This window comes from Oncorhynchus mykiss, chromosome 5 (genome assembly GCF_013265735.2).
Source record: "Oncorhynchus mykiss isolate Arlee chromosome 5, USDA_OmykA_1.1, whole genome shotgun sequence".
Taxonomy (NCBI): Eukaryota; Metazoa; Chordata; class Actinopteri; order Salmoniformes; family Salmonidae; genus Oncorhynchus; species Oncorhynchus mykiss.
In genome coordinates this window covers 55,465,908-55,487,307 of record NC_048569.1, presented here as the reverse complement: position 1 = coordinate 55,487,307, position 21,400 = coordinate 55,465,908, and the positions used below count along the sequence as shown (strand labels likewise).

Here is a 21,400-nt window from a genome sequence, read left to right as displayed (position 1 = left end):
GTTATTAGGCCTTCACAGTATAACGTTAAACCGTTCTGATTTTGTGGATCCGTTTTGCCAGTAGTGTTATTTATCTTTCGCTCGACTTTGCTGCTCAGCTGATTTAAAAAAAAAAAAAAAAAGAATAATATTACTTCCTGCTTCAGGTAAGGTGCGGATTCGGTGATAAACTTCCGGTGTACAGGTAGGGTGCGAAAGAAAATATATCGCTAACTGTTACAAGATAACTTTAAGCTTATGTTGCTTCATCGTTTTTTGGTTTTAAGCTAATATAATAGCCTAACTTTATCGAGGTTTGTTAACATAATATATTGCCACACAAGCTAGCCTGTGTCTGTCGAAACTTGTTCACTGGCAATGTAAATAACCCATGTTATTGCGTTGCTAACAGAAGGACGATTGTGTATTTGACAAAGGCACATTGACCCACTTTTAGTTTCCACCCAACTAGTTTGAATTGAACATAGAAGACTTCCAATACTTTTGTATTGTGTACAAGACATGCTGTTTAGGCCTAGACTATTTGATCGACCGAGCTCAAAATCAGTTCCACTTTGCCCCTACTACATAATCAGTTGTATTGTTGTTGATGGGCCTTTTATTTTATGTATTGTCAACTGCCTAAAGGTGATTAGTTGTTGTTCTATGTTGTGTGTTTCATGTTTGCACCTCTCCTCCACTTAATTCCTTACAGGTTGCGTCACAAAATATATCCAGACTGAGGGAGGACAATGTATGAAAATGTCCCAACAGGTACATTTATCTGCTCTCATTATTGAACTGTTTAATGAACAGTATGGGATATAAATGTGCAAAAACGATGCTTTTCACAATTATCGAAAAAAATGTTGTGTGTGTGTGTGTATACATGCACGTTTCCATGGGCCTGTGTGTGTGCCTCAGTCTCCACAGTGGAGCGCCAGCAGGTGCTGCAGGCCTTGGAGCGGCTCCAGGCTAAGATGGCCCAGAGGGAGGAGTGGACACACAGTGAGAGGCTGGGGGTGCTGAGGGACGCCCTACAGAGCCCACTGCTAGGACACATCCTCACGCTGCAGCACTCCATCAAACAACTCAAAGACCAGGTAATAATCAGAGAATGATGTGCAACTGTCTTTGAGGACCCATGCATTCGGAATGGAGAATATTGGTGATGGAGTGAGTTGTGGACATTTTAATTTGTTATATGGCCCATTTATGATTAAGGCTTTGTCAGATTACTTGAGTTTGTAAACCTATCCCAAGTTAATATATCCCAAGAGAAAGTTGATTTTTAATGCCTTGTAACATTTTATTTTTTGTATAAAAATGTTGAAACCCCTCAATGTCAGTGTTTGTTCAGTCTACAGAACACAGCATTCTGAACCTTTTTCTTCAGCTGAAAAGGAGGTGTCAAAAAAAGCAGCCTGGCGCTTTCATTCATTTGTATTCTGATCACGTTTTATTGGTGTAACAAAAAAAAACTCCTTACTAACAATAAACAATCCACATGCCAAATTAAGATAATGGCAATAACCGATGCCTGCCTTCATATTCTAAGTGCTGCGAAGGTCAGCCGAGTGTCTATGAATGCGTCAGGTGAAAACCTATAGCGGGATAGAGAGGCGGAGGTGGTGGCACTGGTGGGTCGGCTCTTTTGTGGATCTATCAAGCTTTAATATCTACTGTCTGGGTTTGAGTAACTGCCTTGTCGGAGATGTATTGATGAATTGGCGGGGAAAAGCTGCTCCGTCAGCCTGGGCTAAATAAACAGGAGACTGATAACTTTCCACAATGTGAGTCTAAAGGTCATTAATACATTACCTGTTTGGGACCGGCCAGAGCTGCTACTGCTGCAGAGGAATCTATTGATTTTGTTACCCCCCCCCCCTTTTCTCTCCCTTTATTTTTCTTCTTTTAGTTTGCAGACATTGTCTCCACATGTAAAGGCACCATTGTTTATCTTGCTCTTGTATCTACCGCAACGCTAATCTGCGGCCGTATTTCCTATCGTGGGAAAATTGGATGTGAAAGAATGCAGTTCACGTTTGGATTTTGGTTGAAGAAAGCAGCCTACAATGGCAGCCTTTCCTTTTTTTTGTGTGGCTTTACCCAATTTAGATATCTCTCAACTTGTATATTTTAGTCACATAATCACATTAACCCACTAGAGTCGATTGACTCACCTGTACGTCAGTCTAAGTAACATTATATTTAAAAAACAATCCCCATCAAAATCCACCAGTTTAAGCATGAGAGATGTTTTTTTTTGCATTGCCTGCGTCTCAATCCACCGCATCTGCCGATGTAGCGCTCCCACATTTGCTGTGAAAGGTGGCAGAGCTAGAGCGGTGTTTATCAGACTGTGAGGCATCCCGGAAATCGGTCTTCTCACAAAACGCCAGTAGCGTCCAAACAGTTTAGCCCACTTTGGAAAGGGGTGACTCCCACCCCAAACATATTTGGCTGTCCTTTTTTGCCAATTATGAATGTGTTATTCAATGCCTTTCTATGGGCTATAGTAGTAAAGGCCAAAATCAATATTTTATCAATACATGTTTTTATATATACCTAAAGGGATTCTAAAATTCAAAATCAAATAGTTAATTGATCCATAGTATGACCATCTCTAAACAATTCCACGTGTCAGCTAAGCACCCCCCTCCCCCAATGTCTTAGACTCTAAAGAATTAACAATTATTTGACTATTTTTTTGTAAACAAAGCGGCGCTATCATAGATCCCTCATTATCCGCCACAGTGAAAAAAACCACCAAATCTCCTCCTCTCCTCCCCACAGCTGAACTGCATGCCTCCCGACACCTGCAGTGAGTTCAGCTTCTCCAGGAAGGGCCAGCTGATCGTCAGTGCCAGCCGCCCGGCCAGCAGCCTGTGCACATCCGGCCCCGGCTCAGTGCTGTCCAACGGCTCAGCCCTCTCCTCAGTGGGTCTCCGCTCCCCCGACCAGCTCCAGAGATGGCTCCGCGCTGCCGCCAAGGTTCTGCACCTGTTCTGCCCACGCACACGCCCACCTGATGCTGTTGTCACAGCTAGCTATGATACTACCACGGTTATGGCCATGTGTACTAGGTCTGGTGGTGGATAGATGGTGGTTTTAGACTGTGTCACCTGTGTATTGGTGTGCTGTATTCAGTGGAGAATGAAGATACTGTGGTTTTAAACAGTTTTACCTGGGTATTTAATTTACTGTGTTCTGTGGAGTTATAGCTTTAAACAGTTACCTTTTTTGTTTTTTATGTACTGACTTGAGTTTTAAAAGGATACTTGGGGATTTTGGCAATGATGCCCTTTATCTATTTCCCCAGAGTTAGATGAACTTGTGGATACCGTTTTTGTGTCTGTATCCAGTATGAAGAAAGTTAGCGGTAGTTTCATCTGACTTGGGGGAAGTAGATAATGGGCCCCATTGCCAAAATCCTGAAGTATCCCTTTAAATTCATGCATTTGAGATGTCTTCTGTACATTTTCAATATTTATGACGTGACCTATGTGTGTTGTAGGGGAGGCCAACTGAGCACATCAGCCTGCCCAAGCCCCTGTCTGGAAGCCTGGGCTTCAGTGTGGTAGGCCTGAGGCCGGAGGGGACTGGGGGCCACGGGGTCTTCATCAGACAGGTCCAGCCTGGAAGCATCGCACACAGGTACTCCCTCCTTCTCTTTTACTACCCCTAGTGTTCATTTGGCTCTGGTTAGAGTTTCACAATTCTGGTAATTTCCCTCAAATTCCTGGAATCAGGAGGGAATAAGCAGGAAATGTGGAATCCTCCAACCAGGAGATTTTTCAGAGTCATTGGAATCTTGCAACTCTAGTTCAGACCAACTCTACGACAACGTTCTCCAATATTACCTGATAATCTAGTCAAGGACACCTTAATATACACATATTAGAAGGTTGCCAACTCTTATTAGGCCCCCTTCCAAGGAGAACATTACACAGTCATAAACAATGCATAATATGCTTGTATCAGTTTATGTCAACAACAAAGGGTATGTAGAGACATTTCTAGTTAATTTAACACTGCTTGTAACGGGCACTGCCAAAAATGGGAAACACAGACCCACTGATAGGTCACTGTGCCGTTATAGAGAGACCTTATGAGCATATAACCTCTTTAAAAAAAAATTATATCTCTATGGGACTTCCTGGCTAAATAAACATGACATAAAAACATACAAGATACACATTCCTTGTTTCTTCTGCTTGCTCTTTGACGAGGTCTAGATGGGGTTACTGTGAAAACGACGTCCATTTCTGATGTAGAAAGGGCTTTACAAATTATATAATCCTTATTTGTATTGTGTGTGTGTGTGCCGGTAGGGATGGGCGCATGCTGGAGAACGACCAGATCCTGGTGATCAACGGGACCCCCCTGGACCAGAGTGTCACCCAGCAGCAGGCCATCACTCTGCTGCAGCAGCCTGGGGACAGAGTGGAGCTGGTGGTGGCCCGGAACCCATCAACTGCCACACAGCACACACCACTGCTCCCGCCCGGACCCATCATTCAAAATGTAAGTTCAAAGCATGTATTTATGCATCTCAGTAAGAAAATGTCTTCATATTTTGATATATGTTCTACAGACCACTGTCATGTCATGGTGCTACAATGGATTTTGGCCCTTTCAAATGCGTGCATTAAAGGCAATGTGCTTTCACTGTTTTGAGCGCTGCATGGTATTTGTTGAGGTTGATTCGTCGGAAGATATTCATGGGTCGCATTTTTCGCCACTATTGTTTTGAACGTTCTCTTGAGGTCTGATGCCCAACTGAAGATTCTACTCAATGCCTTCTCAATGGCCGCTGATGAAGATTTTGTCTAAAGTGCATTATAGAAGCTTGGAAATAAGGGGACATTTCAGAAGGAGGCAAATAATTATGACGTCTTTTTGTCATCTTTATGATGTCGCCAGATTGACCTTAGATGCATTATAACTTCAGCTAGCTAAGATTGAGGGGACAGCACCACATTTTTACTAGGAAATGTTAGCATTGCTATCTAAACTGAACAAAAACATAAATGCAATATGTAAGTGTTGGTTTCATGAGCTGAAATAAAAGATCTGTAACTAACAGATGCATATCTGTCCCAGTCATGTGAAATGCATAGATTAGGGGCTGATGAATTTATTTCCTTATAAGAACTGTAACTCAGTAAAATCCATGAAATTGTTGCATGTTAGTTATATTTTTGTTCAGTATTTTTGACTAGCTTTGCTAGCTAATGGCACCAATGCAGTCACGTAATTTTGACGATGTCATAATGATGGCAAAGTTGTTTCCTACTAATTATTTGCCAAATTTAACAACGGCATCGTATTTCCACGCTACTGTAGTGTAATTTAGACAAAACCAGTCATTAAGCCAATGTTCAGAATGACTGGGCATCAGTCGGGCACCAATATGGCTGTGGCGTCTGAAGAGCGTTCATAACAATATCAACAACGCGATGGAGGTGCAACCCATGATTATGAGGCAACTGTTTCTCGTTTTAAAAGTGGTACTGTTATTGATTTATTGTGGTTAAAAATGTTGAAGTGTTTGCCCTCGTGGCCTTCTGGTCAACGTTTTTAGCGAAGACTAATCAATATAAGCGCTAGGGAGAAGTCAGGTCGATAACTAGGCAAATACATGATATTTTTTTGAGCTGTACATCAACTCACGTCTACTGATCTCTCGCCATTTGACTCCCATGCAGGGGTCTATAGGGCACAGGAGCGTCAGGATGTCTAACATCTAGCTTACACTTTTTAACACTGTCATTAAGGCCAAGGCTATTTCCTGTTATTATGTAGCCCGTCACAAAAAACAGGCACTTGACCGTCACTGTAGAGTAAATGGCATCAATCTGGTTTGGAGGTCAGGTTGTAGGTGATGCTACTTGACTCTGTATGAGTCCAAATTTGAATATCATATTTATGCAGTATTTTACTACCCGTTGACATTGAGTGTATGATGATGATGTCCTTATAGCCTAAAGGAAATCAAGTTAGTGCTTCACTTGCAGGTTTGCCTCCTGACAATATGTATTTAAGTCACTGTGCGCTAGCTCAATCAATGTAGACCTGGAAGTCAAGGAGAAGAAGTGAGTTCGGAGACCTAATGCATAGAAAAAGTGAATGATAGATTTGTTTGGGTAAAACAGTCAAAATACACGTCTATAAATCCTCTTGTCTTTTGAGCAATGGTCATCTAAGACTATAAGAAGCAATGTTTTTAGTTGATACATTTTTCATGAATTCAAATGCTAAATTGACAGTTTAGCTTTCCTCTGGTTATTCAGTGTCAGGTAACCGACACTGAACACAAATAGAAACACAACATGTAAGGAGTTGGTCCCATATTTCATGAGCTGAAATACATTTTGTGCACATCTGTGTTAGTGAGCATTTCACCTTTGCCAAGATAATCCATCCACATGACAGGTGTGGCATGTCAAGAAGCTGATTAAACAGCATGATCATTACACAGGTGCAGCTCACTAAAACGTGTGGTTTTGTCACACTATACAATGCTACAGATGTCTGTTTTGAGGGAGTGTGCAATTGGCATGCTGTCTGCAGGAATGTCCACCAGAGTTGTTGCCAGAGAATTGAATGTTAATTTCTCTATCGTAAGCCAGTGTCGTTTTAGAGAATTTGGCAGTACTTCCAACCGGCCTCACAACCACAGACCATATGAAAGGATTTCTGCACAAACTGTCAAACCGTCTCGGGAAGATCATCTGCGTGCTTGTCGTCCTCACGAGGGTCTTGACCTGACTGCATTTCAGCGTTGTAACTGACTTCAGTGGGCATATGCTCACCATCGATGGCCACTGGCACGCTGGAGATGTGTGCTCTTTGCAGATGAATCCTAGTTTCAAGTTGGCAGACTTGGCGTTGTGTGGGCGAGTGGTTTGCTGATGTGAACAGAGTGCCCCATGGTGGAGGTGGGGTTATAGTATTGGCAGGCATACACTACGGACAACAAACACAATATTTTATCGATGGCAATTTGAATGCACAGAGATACTGTGATGAGATGCTGAGGCCCATTGTCTTGCCATTCATCTGCCGCCATAACCACATGTTTCAGCATGATAATACACGGCCTCATGTTGCAAGGATCTGTACACAATTCCTGGAAGCTTAAAATGTCCCAGCTCTTCCATGGCCAGCATACTCACCAGACATGTCAACCATTGAGCATGTTTGGGATGCTCTGGATCACAGTGTATGACAGGGTGCTCCAGTTCCTGCCAATATCCAGCAACTTCGCACAGCCATTGAAGAAGATTAGGACGTCAGGCCACAATCAACAGCCTCATCAACTACAGTACCAGTCAAAAGTTTGGACACCTACTCATTCAAGGGTTTTTCTTTATTGTTACTATTTTCTACGTTGTAGAATAATAGTGAAGACATCAAAACTATGAAATGACACATGGAATCATGTAGTAACCAAACAAGTGTTAAATAAATCAACATATTTTATATTTCAGATTCTTCAAAGTAGCCACCCTTTGTCTTGATGACCGCTTTGCACACTCTTAGCATTCTCTCAACCAGCTTCACCTGGAATGCTTTTCCAACAGTCTTGAAGGAGTTCCCACATATGCAGAGCACTTGTTGGCTGCTTTTCCGTTACTCTGCAGTCCAACTCACCCCAAACCATCTCAATTGGGTTGAGGTTGGGTTATTATGGAGGCCAGGTCATCTGATGCAGCATTCCATCACTCTCCTTCTTGGTCAAATAGCCCTTACACAGCCTGGAAGTGTGTTGGGTCATTGTCCTGTTGAAAAACAAATGATATTCCCACTAAGTGCAAACCAGATGGGATGGCGTATCGCTGCAGAATGCTGTGGTAGCCATGCTGGTTAAGTGTGCCTTGAATTTCTGGAATACACTGCCATCAGACACATAACTGCACCACATATCACACTTTCACAAAATGCTTGAAGACATGGCTAAAGGTAAATCAGATTTGTGATCCCTAGCTGTGTGTTGCCGCTTTCCATGTCTGTAGCTTGTGAGGTGTGGAAACACTGTCGCTTTTATGAATTTTGTCTTGCTGCTTTTTGTTCTGCCTGTATGCTATGTCTTGCTTGTCCTATGTTGCTATTGTCTATATTGTAATTGTTTTTAATAACCTTCCCAGGGACTGCGGTTGAAAACCGGCACTTTTACTGAAATGTTGATTAATGTGCACTGTCCCTGTAAAAAAATAAACAAGAAATAAATTCTACGTAAATCACTGACAGTGTCACCAGCTAAGCACCGTCACACCACCTCCTCCATGCTTCACGTGGGAACCACACATGTGCAGATCATCTGTTAACCTACTCTGCGTCTCACAAAGACACGGTGGTTGGAACCATAAATCTCGAATTTGGACTCATCAGACTAAAGAACACATTTCCACTGGTCTAATGGCCTTTGCTTGTGTTTCTTGGCCCAAGAAAGTCTCTTCTTATTGGTGTCCTTTAGTAGTGGTTTCATTGCAGCAATTTGAATTTGACCTTGAAGGCCTGATTCACAGTCTCCTCTGAACAGTTGATTTTGAGATGTGTCTGTTACTTGAACTCTGAAGCATTTATTTGGGCTGCAATTTCTGAGGCTCTTAACTCTAATGAACTTATCCTCTGCAGCAGAGGTATCTCTGGGTCTTCCTTTCCTGTGGAGGTCCTCATGAGAGCCAGTTTCTACATAGTGCTTGGTGGTTTTTGCGGCTGCAATTGAAGAACCGATTTGGAAGTTCTTGAAAAGTTACGGCTTGACTGACCTTCATGTCTTTCTCTTTGCATATTTGAGCTGTTCTTACCATAATATGGACTTGGTCTTTTACCAAATAGGGCTATCTTCTGTATACCAACCCTACCTTTTCACAAGACAACTGATTGGTTCAAATGCATTAAGAAGATAAGAAATTTCACACATGAGCTTTTAACTATGCACACCTGTTAATTTAAATGCATTTCAGATGACTACCTCATGAAGCTGGTTGAGAGAATGCCAAGAGTGTGTAAAAAAGCTGTAATCAGGACAAAGGGTGACTACTTTGAAGAATCTAAAATATATTTTGATATAACACTTTTTTTTTGGTTACTACATGATTCTATGTGTTATTTCATAGTTTTGATGTCCTCACTATTATTCTTCAATGTAGAAAATAGTAAAAAATAAGGAAAATCCCTCGAATGTGTAGGTGTGTCCAAACTTTTGACTGGTACTGTATATGCAAAGGAGACGTCGCTCTGCATGATGCAAATGGTCCGGATACTGACTGGTTTTCTGATCCATGTCCCTACTTTTTTCTGTATCTGTGACCAACAGATTCATATCTGTATTCCCAGTCATGTGAAATCCATAGATTAGGGCTAAATAAATAAAATCCTTATATGAACTGTAAGCCTTTGAAATGATTGCATGTTGCGTTTTATATTTTTGTTCAATGTAGAAGCAGGCAAAGATTGGTAGTTATTAATAAAGTGTTAATGTCATTAAACTATATTGGTGCAAATCGTTTTTTAAATTTTTTTTATATATATTTTTTTTATCGGAACTGACATGTGAAGGGAGTTGTAGAATGAGCAACTTGCAGTGGGTGAAAATGAGACCGGCTATATCAACACTGGGGTGACGTATACGATTAACCTGAAGCTCCGACAACAAACATATGGCATATATTTGTTATAAACAGAAACAGTCCTAACCGCTGCGTATTAAATTAAAGGCCCAGTGCAGTCAAAAACATGATTACCTTGTGTTTCATATGCACTGAGTGTACAAAACATTAAGAACATCTTCCTAGTATTGAGTTGCACGGCAACCCCCTTTTCACCTCAGAACAGCCTCATTTATTTGTGGCATGGACTCTACAAGGTGTTGAAAGCATTCCTACAATGCTTCCCGCAGTTGTCTAGTTGGCTGGATGTCCTTTGGGTGGTGGACCATTCGAGATGCACACAGGAAACTATTCATCGTGAAAGACCCAGCAATGTTGCAGTTCTTGACACAAGCTGGTGCACCTGGCACCTACTACCATACCTTGCTCAAAGGCACTTCAATCTTTTGTCTTGACTATTCACCCTCTGAATGGCACACACGCAATCCATGTCTCAAAATTATTGCATGAGAAATTGTTCTGAAGCTGTTTTAGTTTTAAATTGACAATCACAGTAATGTACTTAATTGTTACCCAGAAATGATTTGATATTGAGATAAAAACCGCTGCATTGGACCTTTTTTTAAATAACCACAAAGAAAAACCCTCAGAAAAAAAAAGAAACAGTAATGCAAACGAGACGACAGACAAGTTAGGCCTAGTTCCAGCGATTTGAGGTCATTATCGTGTGCTTTTTCACTATTCCTGTTTTTAATCCAGTTTGGATTGAGGCCATATCCTGCTTACGCATCAAGCCGGGGCCTTGCTTTACCTTGTGTTTTATTCATGTTTCTCTTGAGGTCGTGTTTAATGGAGCGCTGGCAAAAAAGAAAAAAATCTGGAGTTGATTTTTATTGCAGTTTTCCCTGGCCTATCTATCACCCTGAGCCAAGATTCCGCCTCAAAAACCCAGACACCGCTCGCTGATTCTCTTGAATTGTCAGCTTGGCATTAGGGCTGTGACGATACCAGTATCGTAATATTTTTTTCCCGTGGCAATAATAAAAACACGAAGCGGACCTGACTGTTGGGTCCTTTTAAAGTCCTGCTGTATGTAACAGTGTGCTATAGCTTGGAAAGTAAATACATGTGACTGGATGAAAACATGTTTGTTTCTGACATTAGGGGCTGCCTTCCAATAAGTAAAATCCGCTTTGTTTTGTTTCCTTGCTATGACCCTAACGAGTATCGCGATACTGGTATCGTCCCTGCCCTACTTGGCACCACTCTCTCTCTTCGTTCTCTCTTCGTAACCGTTGGGTTACGTCGTGAAAAGGTGACATAAAATCACTCTGATCGCCGTCCTGTTTATTGCGTATTTTTACAGTCATAGTTTCCGTCAGTGTGACAGGGCTCCGTATAGATGGAAAACAATCTCTCTACCTTTTGAGGGATGCCAAAAGCAACATCCGCACAACGATTCTTCCGCACCACATCTCATGATGTCATTCGGCCCCTCTTGTCCCTGATACCCATCAACTGAATCTTCCCCTTAAACAAATGTTCCTGGGCTCCCAAGCTCTTCTTTTAAACAAGCCTCCCCCCTGCCTTCTGTCCATCCAAACTAGCTCTCTTATCGTGAAAAGCTGAGAAAATATTGACCTAGGTTTGCTTCAGGGATTGGTTTCCTTCGTTTCTGTGCCTTTTAAATTGCAAATTGTACAGATGCTAATATTGCTCTGGAGCGTTCCTCTCTCTTGTCCACCCACCTCATACCTGACATTCGCACTAAACATGGCTTCAAGAGCACGTTGGCATAATCTTAAACCCTATGTTTCTTTGAACATTGAAAAAAATGTCTGACGTGATACACTTCTATACTGTAATGAGATGCTTTGCCCACAAAGTCTGAGTGCTAATTATAGGATACATTTTGAATCATCATAATGAATAAGATTACATGGACAGGGGGGGACCTGATGTCAGATCAGCATTCCTACTCCTAATACGGACCTTGCTTCCAGGAGGGATGATCTGGGAGGCATGTTCCAGGCTCCCAGTAAAACTGTTTCTCTTCTCTGAAACTTGGGATGCTTGGGATGAACGTTGAACGTTCCCATTGGGATGAACGTTCCCATTATGGCTTTCTCATTAAAACTGTCAATAACCCAGACCTTTGTTTGTTTGGTTTTCGTTAGACAACTCTTTTGTCTAATAATTATTTAACCTTTCATGGGGCTGAACTGTCTATGGAAGGAAATGCACTTTGGCCCACTGTTTTCCCTGAATTGTTTTTCAGTCCCTTCTCACAGCATTTGTGGGATTGAGAATATCAAGTGTATGTTAGGTCTTTAGTTACATTAATGAAGCTGTTCAAATACTGTGTTTAATTCTCATGTCTAGTTAAGTGAATAGTTATTGTTCCAACAGGCAGTTTCTTGGCCTATATTAATTCTGATAATTTGGGCTCTGTTTAGTTGCCATGACAGAAGGGTAGCATCTAAACACTTTATGTGATACAATTTTCAAGTTATTTGTAAATTATTTTGTACATAATGTCTGCCCTACGTCTTATCACCAAAATAGCTTCTAGATATCAGGACAGCAATAACTCACCCCGTACTGGAGGAATATTTTTTTCTTCAACGAGTCGGACGTGAAGGATTTACTTGACGACCGTCAAGGCCCTCAGCCCTGTCATTTGCAGGAGAAAGAGACAGAAGTATCGGTCCTATTAGCCAACGTACAATCAATCAATAATAAAATAGACTAACTACGGTCACGTATACATATTAAAAGCTGTAATATCTTCTGTTTCACCGAGTTGTGGCTGAACGATGACATGAATAACATACAGCTGGCACGTTTTAAGCTTTTTCGGCAGGATAGAACAGCGCCCTCTGGTAAGACCAGGGGTGGTGGTCCATGTATATATGTAAACAGCTGGTGCACGAAGTCTAAGGAAGTCTCAAGGTTTTGCTCGCCTGAGGTAGAGTATATCACGATAAACTGTAGACCACACTATTTACCAAGAGTTTTCATCTGTATTTTTCGTAGCTGTTTTATATACCACCACAAACCAATGCTGGCACATAAGCAAACATGAAAACTGTGCCACTAGTGGCCGGGGACTTTAATGCAGGGAAACTCAAATCCGTTTTACCTAATTTCTAATGGCATGTTAAATGTGCAACCAGGAGGTAAAAACAACTCTAGACCACCTTTACTCCACACACCGAGACGAGTACAAAGCTCTCCCTCGCTCTCCATTTAGCAAATCTGCACATAATTATAACCTCCTGATTCCTGCTTACAAGCAAAAACTAAAGCAGGAAACACCAGTGACTGAGTTAATAAGAAAGCTACAGGACTGTTTTGCTAGCGCAGACTGGAATATGTTCCGGAATTCTCCCGATGGCATTGAGGAGTACACAACGTCAGTCATTGGCTTCATCAATAAGTGCATCGACGACGTCGTCCCCACAGTTGACCGTACGTACCCCAACCAGAAGCCATGGATTACAGGCACCATCCACACTGAGCTAAAGGGTAGAGCTGCCGCTTTCAAGGAGCAGGACTCTAACCCAGAAGCTTATAAGAAATCCCGCTATGCCCTCCGACGAACCATCAAACAGGCAAAGCATCAATACAGGACTAAGATTGAATTGTATTATACCGGCTCCGACGCTCGTCGGATGTGACAGGGCTTGCAAACTATTACACAAAACAAAGGGAAGCAGAGCCACGTGATGCCCAGTGACATGAACCTACCAGACGAGCTAAATTACTTCTATGCTCGCTTCGAGGCAAGTAACGCTGAAACATGCATGAGCGCATCAGTGGTTCTGGACGACTGTGTGATCACGCTCTCCGCAGCCGATGTGAGTAAGACCTTTAAACAGGTCAACATTCACAAGGCCGCAGGGCCAGACGGATTACCAGGACGTGTACTCCGAGCATGCGCTGACCAACTGGCAAGTGTCGTCACTGACATTTTCAACCTCTCCCTTTTCAGAGTCTGTAAATAAAACCATATTTCAGGCAGACCACCATAGTCCCTGTGCCCAAGAACACTATGGTAACCTGCCTAAATGACTTCCGACCCGTAGCACTCACATCTGTAGCCATGAAGTGCTTTGAATGGCTGGTCATGGCTCACATCAACACCATTTATCCCAGAAACCCTAGACCCACTCCAATTTACATAACGTAGATCCATAGATGATGCAATCTCTATTGCACTCAACATTGCCCTTTCCCACCTGGACAAAAGGAACACTTATGTGAGAATGCTATTCATTGACTACAGCTCAGTGTTCAACACCATAGTGCCCTCAAAGCTCATCACTAAGTTAAGGACCCTCGGACTTAACACCTCCCTCTGAAACTGGATCCTGGACTTCCTGATGACCACCCCAGGTGGTAAAGATGGGTAACAACACATCCGCCACGCTGATCCTCAACACGGGAGCCCCTCAGGGGTGCATGTTTAGTCCCCTGCTGTACTCCTTGTTCAATCATGGCTTTATGGCCAGGCATGACTCCATCAAGTTTGCTGATGACACAACAGTCATAGGCCTGATCACCAACAACTGTGAGACAGCCTATTGGGAGGAGGTAAGAGACCTGGCTGTGTGGTGCCATGACAACAACCTCTCCCTCAACGTGATCAAGACAAAGAAGATGATTGTGGACTAAAGCAAAAAGAGGACAGAGCACGTCCCGATTCTCATCGACAGGGCTGCAGTGGAGCAGGTTGAGAGCTTCAAGTTCCTTGGCGTCCACATCACCAACAAACTAACATGGTTCAAGTACACCAAGATAGTTGTGAAGAGGGCACGACAAAATCTATTTCCCCCCTCAGGAGACTGAAAAGATTTGGCATGGGTCCTCAGATTCTCAAAAGGTTTTACAGCTGCATCATTGGGAGCATGGCCATACCTGGCCATACCTGGCAGTGATGCAACAACTGCATGGCCTCTGACCGCAAGGCACTACACAGGGTACTGCATACGGCCCAGTACGTCACTGGGGCAAAGCTTCCTGCCATCCAGGACCTCTATACCAGGCGTTGTCAGAGGAAGGCCCTAAAAATTGTCAGACTCCAGCTGCCCACTGCACCGAGGCTAGGAAACACTGTCACCACCGAAAACTCCAAGATAATCTAGAATTTCAATAAGCATTTCTCTACGGCTGGCCACACTTTCCACAACCCCAACCCTGGCCAACAGCTCTGCATCCCCCGTAGGAACTGCTTTGCTTTATCTTGACCAGGTCGCAGTTGTAAATGAGAACTTGTTCTCAACAGGCCTACCTGGTTAAATAAACCTTTTACGGCTAGGGGTTCCGCTAGCGGAACATTTCGACAACGTCCGGTGAAATTTCACAGCGCAAAATTCTAAATAAATGTTTAACTTTCATACAATCACAAGTGCAATACACCAAAATAAAGTTTAACTTCTTGTTAATCCAGCCACCGTGTCAGATTTCAAAAAGGCTTTACGGCGAAAGCAAACCATGCTATTATCTGAGGACAGCACCCCATCAAACAAACACATGACAATCATAGTTCAACCCGCCAGGTGCAACACAACTCAGAAATAACAATATAATTCATGCCTTAACTTTGAAGATCTTCTGTTGGCACTCCAATATGTCCCATAAACATCACAAATGGTCCTTTTTGTTTGATTAATTCTGTCATTATATCCCCAAAATGTCCATTTATTTGGCACGTTTGATTCAGAAAAACACTGGTTCCAACTCGCCCAACATGACTACCATTTATCTAATAAGTTTTACTTGTAATCTTGGTCCAAACATTTCGACCAACTTTCCTAATCCGACTTTAGCTATTTTAAAACGTAAATAATAAATACAATTTAAGACGGAATACACTGTTCAATTGCGGCTAAAATGAAAGTGGAGCGAGCTTCAGGTCGCGCGCCCCAAACAAGAGTACATTAGGCTGGACCCACGTTCTGAATAGCTGTACTTCATTTCCCTAAAGAAAAACATCAACCAATTTCTAAACACTGACATCTAGTGGAAGCAATAGGAACTGTAACCAGGTGACACATCTAGGTTCCCATAGAAAACCAATTTGAAAACAGTGAACTAAAAAAAAATTTTTAAAAAAAGTTCCTGGATGGTTTGTCCTCGGGATTTCGCCTGCCAAATAAGTTCTGTTAACCTTGCAGACATTATTTTAACAGTTTTGGAAATTTTAGTTTTCTATCAGTAGCAGGCAGTTTACTTTGGGCACGCTTTTCATCCGGATGTGAAAATACTGCCCCTTATCCCAAACAGGTTAAATAAAGGTGAAATAAATTTAAAAAGACTTCTCTCTGCTACCGCACGGCAAGTGGCACTCGAGCGCCAAGTCTAGTACCAAGAGGCTTCTAAACAGCATCTACTCCCAAGTCATAAGACTCCTGAACAGCTTATCAAACGGCTACCCAGACTATTTGCATTGCCCCAACCCCTCTTTTATGCTGTTGCTGCTCTGTTATCTATGCATAGTCACTTTAACTCTACCTACATGTACATCTTACCTTGACTAACCGGTGCCCCTGCACATTGACTCTGTATCGGTACCCCTGTATATAGCCTTGCTATTGTTATTTTACTGCTGTTTTAATAATTTGTTACTTTTATTTTCTATTTTTTTACCAAACAAATGTTTTCAATTTCTGAAAGCATTGGTTAAGGTCTTGTAAGTAAGCGTTTCACTAAGGTCTACACGGGTTGTATTTGGGCCATGTGGCAAATACATTTGATTTGAATGCCTTTCTGTACTGTTAAACCCAGCAGATAGACTCTTCACATCTAGATGCTCTTTTTTCAGAATAAGATGTGTTCACACGGACTGTAGAAGTTGTAAAACAAGTTTAATTGAATCTGCTTCTTTACTCTCACAAAGTTGCTTATTGAACTTAACCAAGCCTGCTTACAACTCGCCTCGTAAGGGAACAAGCAACACTCGTTAATTTGGCCTGAAAGCTCAGACGGAAACCAGCCCTCGCCACAAAACACATCTGTGTTGCTGACTGTGAAGCTCCACTTCTTATCTGGGAAATGGCTCTTCACTTTTCTTCAGTAAGCGGGATAAGCAGTGAGCAGGAGGGGTAGAAAAGCTTTGTCACCCCAGTGGGCTGCAGTACGTAAGACACCACAATGAGGTTTCATTAGACAGAGCAAACTGCAGAGGAAGTCACCCATCAGATAACGGCGTGTAATAAGAGAAAAGAGCTGTTCTGATTGTAGCAGCCGATTGGTTGGTTAATAAAAAGCTGTGGACTAGACGCCGTGGTGATTAGGACGGGGTGGGGTCTGGGTGTGTGATCAGGGAGGAAGGAGGCTTTAGAACAGGACCCAAGGGACTCGCTGACCTTCACTTTGATCAGCCGCTTCGTTTATATTTTGGACATTTTAGCGAAAACCATTAAGTTGGGCCCAATATTTCCCCACACCCATGTGCAGTTTTAAGTTAATATTGCAGGTCACGTATGCACTGATAATTGATAAGGCTTACTCTGGCAGGCCTCAGACTAAGGGTCATTTTCACTCTAGTCCTGGTCTAGAAGCATGCCTTTTTTAGTCCAGAACCACAGGTCCAATCTAAAAAAAATAAATAAAAAAAAAGTTTTTCTGAGACCTTCGCAACCATGTTGCAGCAAGCACAATTCTGTGTCTTATTACTAAACAGGATTAGCCTTCAATCACTGATTCTCACAGCCCTGCTCACACACATTGGGTTTATATGAATCAATCATTCACTCTTGTCTTTCTCCCTCTCTGTATCGACCGTCCAGGAGCAGTGGGGCCATGTGGAGGAGATAGAGCTGGTGAACGACGGCTCGGGCCTGGGCTTCGGTATTGTTGGAGGCAAGGCCACAGGAGTGGTGGTGAGGACCCTGGTGCCAAACAGTGTGGCTGATAAGGTATATTAGACATAACATATGATTATGCTTTCAAAGTTAATGCAGGTAACTGCAAAAATAAAGTAAACGCCAACAGTGTCTTGATAGGGCGTTGGGCCACCACAAGACGCAAGAACAGCGTCAATTTACCTTGATATAAATTCTTCAAGTGTCTGGAACTCTATTGGAGGGTTGCGACGTCATGCTTCCAGGAGGAGTCCCATAACACCAAATTATGTTGATGGTGGTGGAAACGGCTGTCTCAGGTGCAGCTCCAGAATCTCCGACAAGTGTTGAATTAGGTTGCGATCTGGTGACTGAGATGCACGCGCTCACACACATGCCCACCCACCCGTTAAACCTCGGCCTACAATGGTTGCGCTCCGCGGAAACCAAATGAACATAACAAAAACATCCCCATCAAAATCTGTCTTTTTAGCTAGAGATGTTTTTTTTTTTTTTTTTGCATGGGCTGCGTCTCAATCCACGCCAATATCCTTCGGCATTTGAGGTAAAAGGTGGCAGAGCTAGAGTGGTGTTTGTCAGACCATGAGGTCACGAAAATGTGTGTAGTGTCTTAACGGTTTAGCTGACACACTAATATGACCCCTCTGTGGAAAGCTGAGACTCTTACGAACACGATGGCGTTCTCCCTTGGATGCCCACCAACCTCACAAGACTGATTTGAAGGTCCCCATTACTAGTTAAAACAATTTGTGGAAGTAAATATGGAAATAGTTTAGTGCCTAAAATAAGGGGTATATATAAAAATAAGTTTCCCAAAAAATGTTTTCTCTCTCAGAAATAGGATTTACACTTCAGAACAAACTTCTTGTTTGTTTTTTTGGGGGGGGGGGGGGAGCTGTGTCGTGTAGTGAATCTGTTATTCTATGTGTGTGTTTTGGTTTATTTCTGTAATGCCAAATTCAATGTTTCATCCAATAATTTTGTAATACTTTTCTTTGATACCTTAAAGTTCAAAATCAAATATCAAGTTGATCCTTGGTATGACCATCTTAAAATAATTCCATATATTAGCTTAGAACCCCCAATCCTCCTTTGACACCCTTCTTTCAAAGTCACTGAAATCTCTTTCTAGCCATTGTAGCCAAATAATTAATTTTTATACATGACCCTAAGCAAGATGTGATGTTATTTTCAGTTATCTGTAGACGGAGCAGTCCGTTAAGAGGTACAGTTGCAACTTTATGTGAACTTTAACAAAATTCCAAGGTTTTTCAGAAAACCAATTTGAAGAATTTCCAGGTTGGAGGATTCCCTAGCAGCTATTCCCTCTTAATTCTAAAAATTCTCCAACCTGGATTTCTGAAAATCTAGGGAATTTTGGAAAGTTACAGGAATTTTCCTGCCTAAACAGAGGTATTTGTTTTCTATTCTATTTGCCAACTCTTGTCATGGGATAGTTATTTTAGCTGTAGAATTCACTCAGTTAGTTATGCCAGTGGTCAATATTATTTGCTCCATCTCAAAGATGCTCATGTCCCTTAATGTTGATGTGGTTGTTACTGACAAGGAGCACATGACTGAGCTCTTTAATCACCACTTCATTAAGTCAGGATTCCTATTTGATTCTGCCATGCCTCCTTGCCCAGCCAACATTTCCTCATCTCCCAACCCTTCTAATGCGACTATCCCCGATGTCGCTCTTTCCCCTGCCCTGCAGGTGGTCACTGAGTCGGAGGTGCTAAATGAGCTCTTGAAACTTGTCCCCCAAAACACTAATGGTTCAGATGGTTTAGACCCTTTCTTCTTTAAGGTTGCTGCCCCTATCATCGCCAAGCCTCTCTCTGACCTTTTTAACCTCTCTCCTCTCTGGGGAGGTTCCCATTGCTTTGGAAGGCAGCCACGGTGTGTCCATTTAAAGGGGGAGATTAAACTGATCCTAACTGTTATGGGCCTATTTCTATTTTGTCCTGTTTGTCAAAAGTGTTGGAAAAACATGTCAATAATCAACTGACTGGCTTTCTTGATGTCTATAGTATTCTCTCTGGTATGCAATCTGGTTTCCTCTCAGATTATGGGTGTGTCACTGCAACCTTAAAGGTCCTCAATTATGTCACCACTGCCCTTGTTTCTAAGCAATGTTGTGCTGCTCTTTGTATTGACTTGGCCAAAGCTTTTGATTTGGCCATTCCATTCTTGTGGGCCGGTTAAGGAGTATTGGTGTCTGAGGGGTTTGCTGGCCTGGTTTGCTAACTACCTCTCTGAGTGCATTGTATAAAGTCAGAACATCTGCTGTCTCAGCCACTGCCTGTCACCAAGGGAGTTCCCCAAGGCTCGATCCTAGGCCCCACGCTCTTCTCAATTTATATCAACATAGCTCAGGCAATAGGACGCTCTCTCATCCATTAATATGCAGATTATAGTCTTATACTCGGCTGGCCCCTCGCTGGATTTTATGTTAAATGCTCTACAACAAAGCTTTCTTAGTGTCCAACAAGCTTTCTCAGCCCTTAACCTTGTTCTGAACACCTCCACTGGTGTGTTACTACCCCTGAGGGTTTATCGCTTGAGGTAGTCAGTCACCTCATACAAGTACTTGTGAGATAATGGCTAGATGTTACACTGTCCTTCTCTCAGCACAAATCAAAGCTGCATGTTAAGTCAAAACTTGGTTTCCTCTATCGTTATCGATCCTCTCGTTATCGCTCCTCTTTCACCCCAGCTGCCAAACCAACCCTGATTCAGATGACCATCCTACCCATGCTAGATTACGGCGACATCATTTATAGATCGGCAGGTGCTCTCAAGTGGCTAGATGTTCTTTATCCTTTGCCATCAGATTTGCCACCAATGCTCCTCATATGACACATCACTGCGCTCTACTCCTCTGTAAACTGGTCATCTCTGTATACCTGTCACTAGACCCACTGGTTGATGCTTATTTATAAAATCCTTAGGCCTCACTCCCTCATCTAAGATATCTTCTGCTGCCCTCATCCTCCACATACAACACTCGTTCTGCCAGTCACATTCTGATAAAGATCCCCAAAGCACACATCCCTGGGTCGCTCCTCTTTTCAGTTTGCTGGAGCTAACGACTGGAACAAGCTGCAAAAAACACTCAAACTGGACAGTTTTATATCGATCTCTTCGTTTAAAGACTCAATCATGGACACTTACTGACAGATATAGTTGTCCCCACCTTCTTGCCCTTTGTGCAAGAATGTTTGTACAATGTTTTGTGCTGCTACCGTGTAGTGCTGCTACCTTGTGTTTCTACCATGTTGTTGTTGTGTTGCTGCCATGCTATGGTGTCTCTTTATGTAGTGTTGTGGTGTCTCTTGTCGTGAAGTATGTTATGTCCTATATATATATTTTTTTGTTCATCCCAGCCCCCGTCTCCGCAGGAGGCCTTTTGCCTTCTGCTAGGCCGTCGTTGTAAATAAGAATTTGTTCTTAAGTGACTTACCTAATTTTAATAGAGGTTCAGTAAAAATATTAAATAAATGTATGCGTAAACGGATTAGTCCATTTTGAAAAGTCACATTTAAGAATTTGATTAGACGATTCAAGATGTCGGCTGTGACCCCTTTTTTTTCTCCCATAGCCCAATAATCCTCAGCAGTAGGCCTACTACACCATTACATACTCAGAGCTTTGCTTTAACAATCTTCCAGACCGGTCATCCCCTATGAATAGTAACAGCCAGTTTAGCTGAATTAATGCCGAGCGCGTCCCACAAAAGGCTCAGTTACATTATAATAGCCATTGAGCCGGAGGGGGAAAAAAAGAATCACCTTGTAAGGGGATTACATCCTGGCTACACAGAGCCAGCTCGCCCCACGTCCGGCTCGAAGGACTGCTTTTCTGTTCGCAATTACAGAGATGTTCACCAAAGATTTACTTGAATACGCCCAAAGTCCCTGACACAGCCGA

The 21,400-nt window shown here is 42.5% G+C and overlaps 1 protein-coding gene across 8 annotated transcripts in view; it reads left to right on the top strand.

Moving 5' to 3' along the window:
• The window catches only part of LOC110522973 (PATJ crumbs cell polarity complex component), a 219,522-nt gene that overhangs the window by 660 nt on the left and 197,462 nt on the right, over window positions 1–21,400 (top strand). For 5 of the 8 annotated variants that reach the window (XM_036977876.1, XM_036977875.1, XM_036977874.1 and 2 more), the window contains exons 2-7: window positions 695–753; window positions 904–1,082; window positions 2,776–2,973; window positions 3,497–3,636; window positions 4,314–4,506; window positions 17,393–17,521. In XM_036977876.1, the coding sequence (XP_036833771.1) occupies window positions 732–753; window positions 904–1,082; window positions 2,776–2,973; window positions 3,497–3,636; window positions 4,314–4,506; window positions 17,393–17,521 (861 nt within the window). In that variant the 5' untranslated portion in view covers window positions 695–731. The other 3 variants (XM_036977871.1, XM_036977872.1, XM_036977873.1) reach the window with 3 other exon arrangements.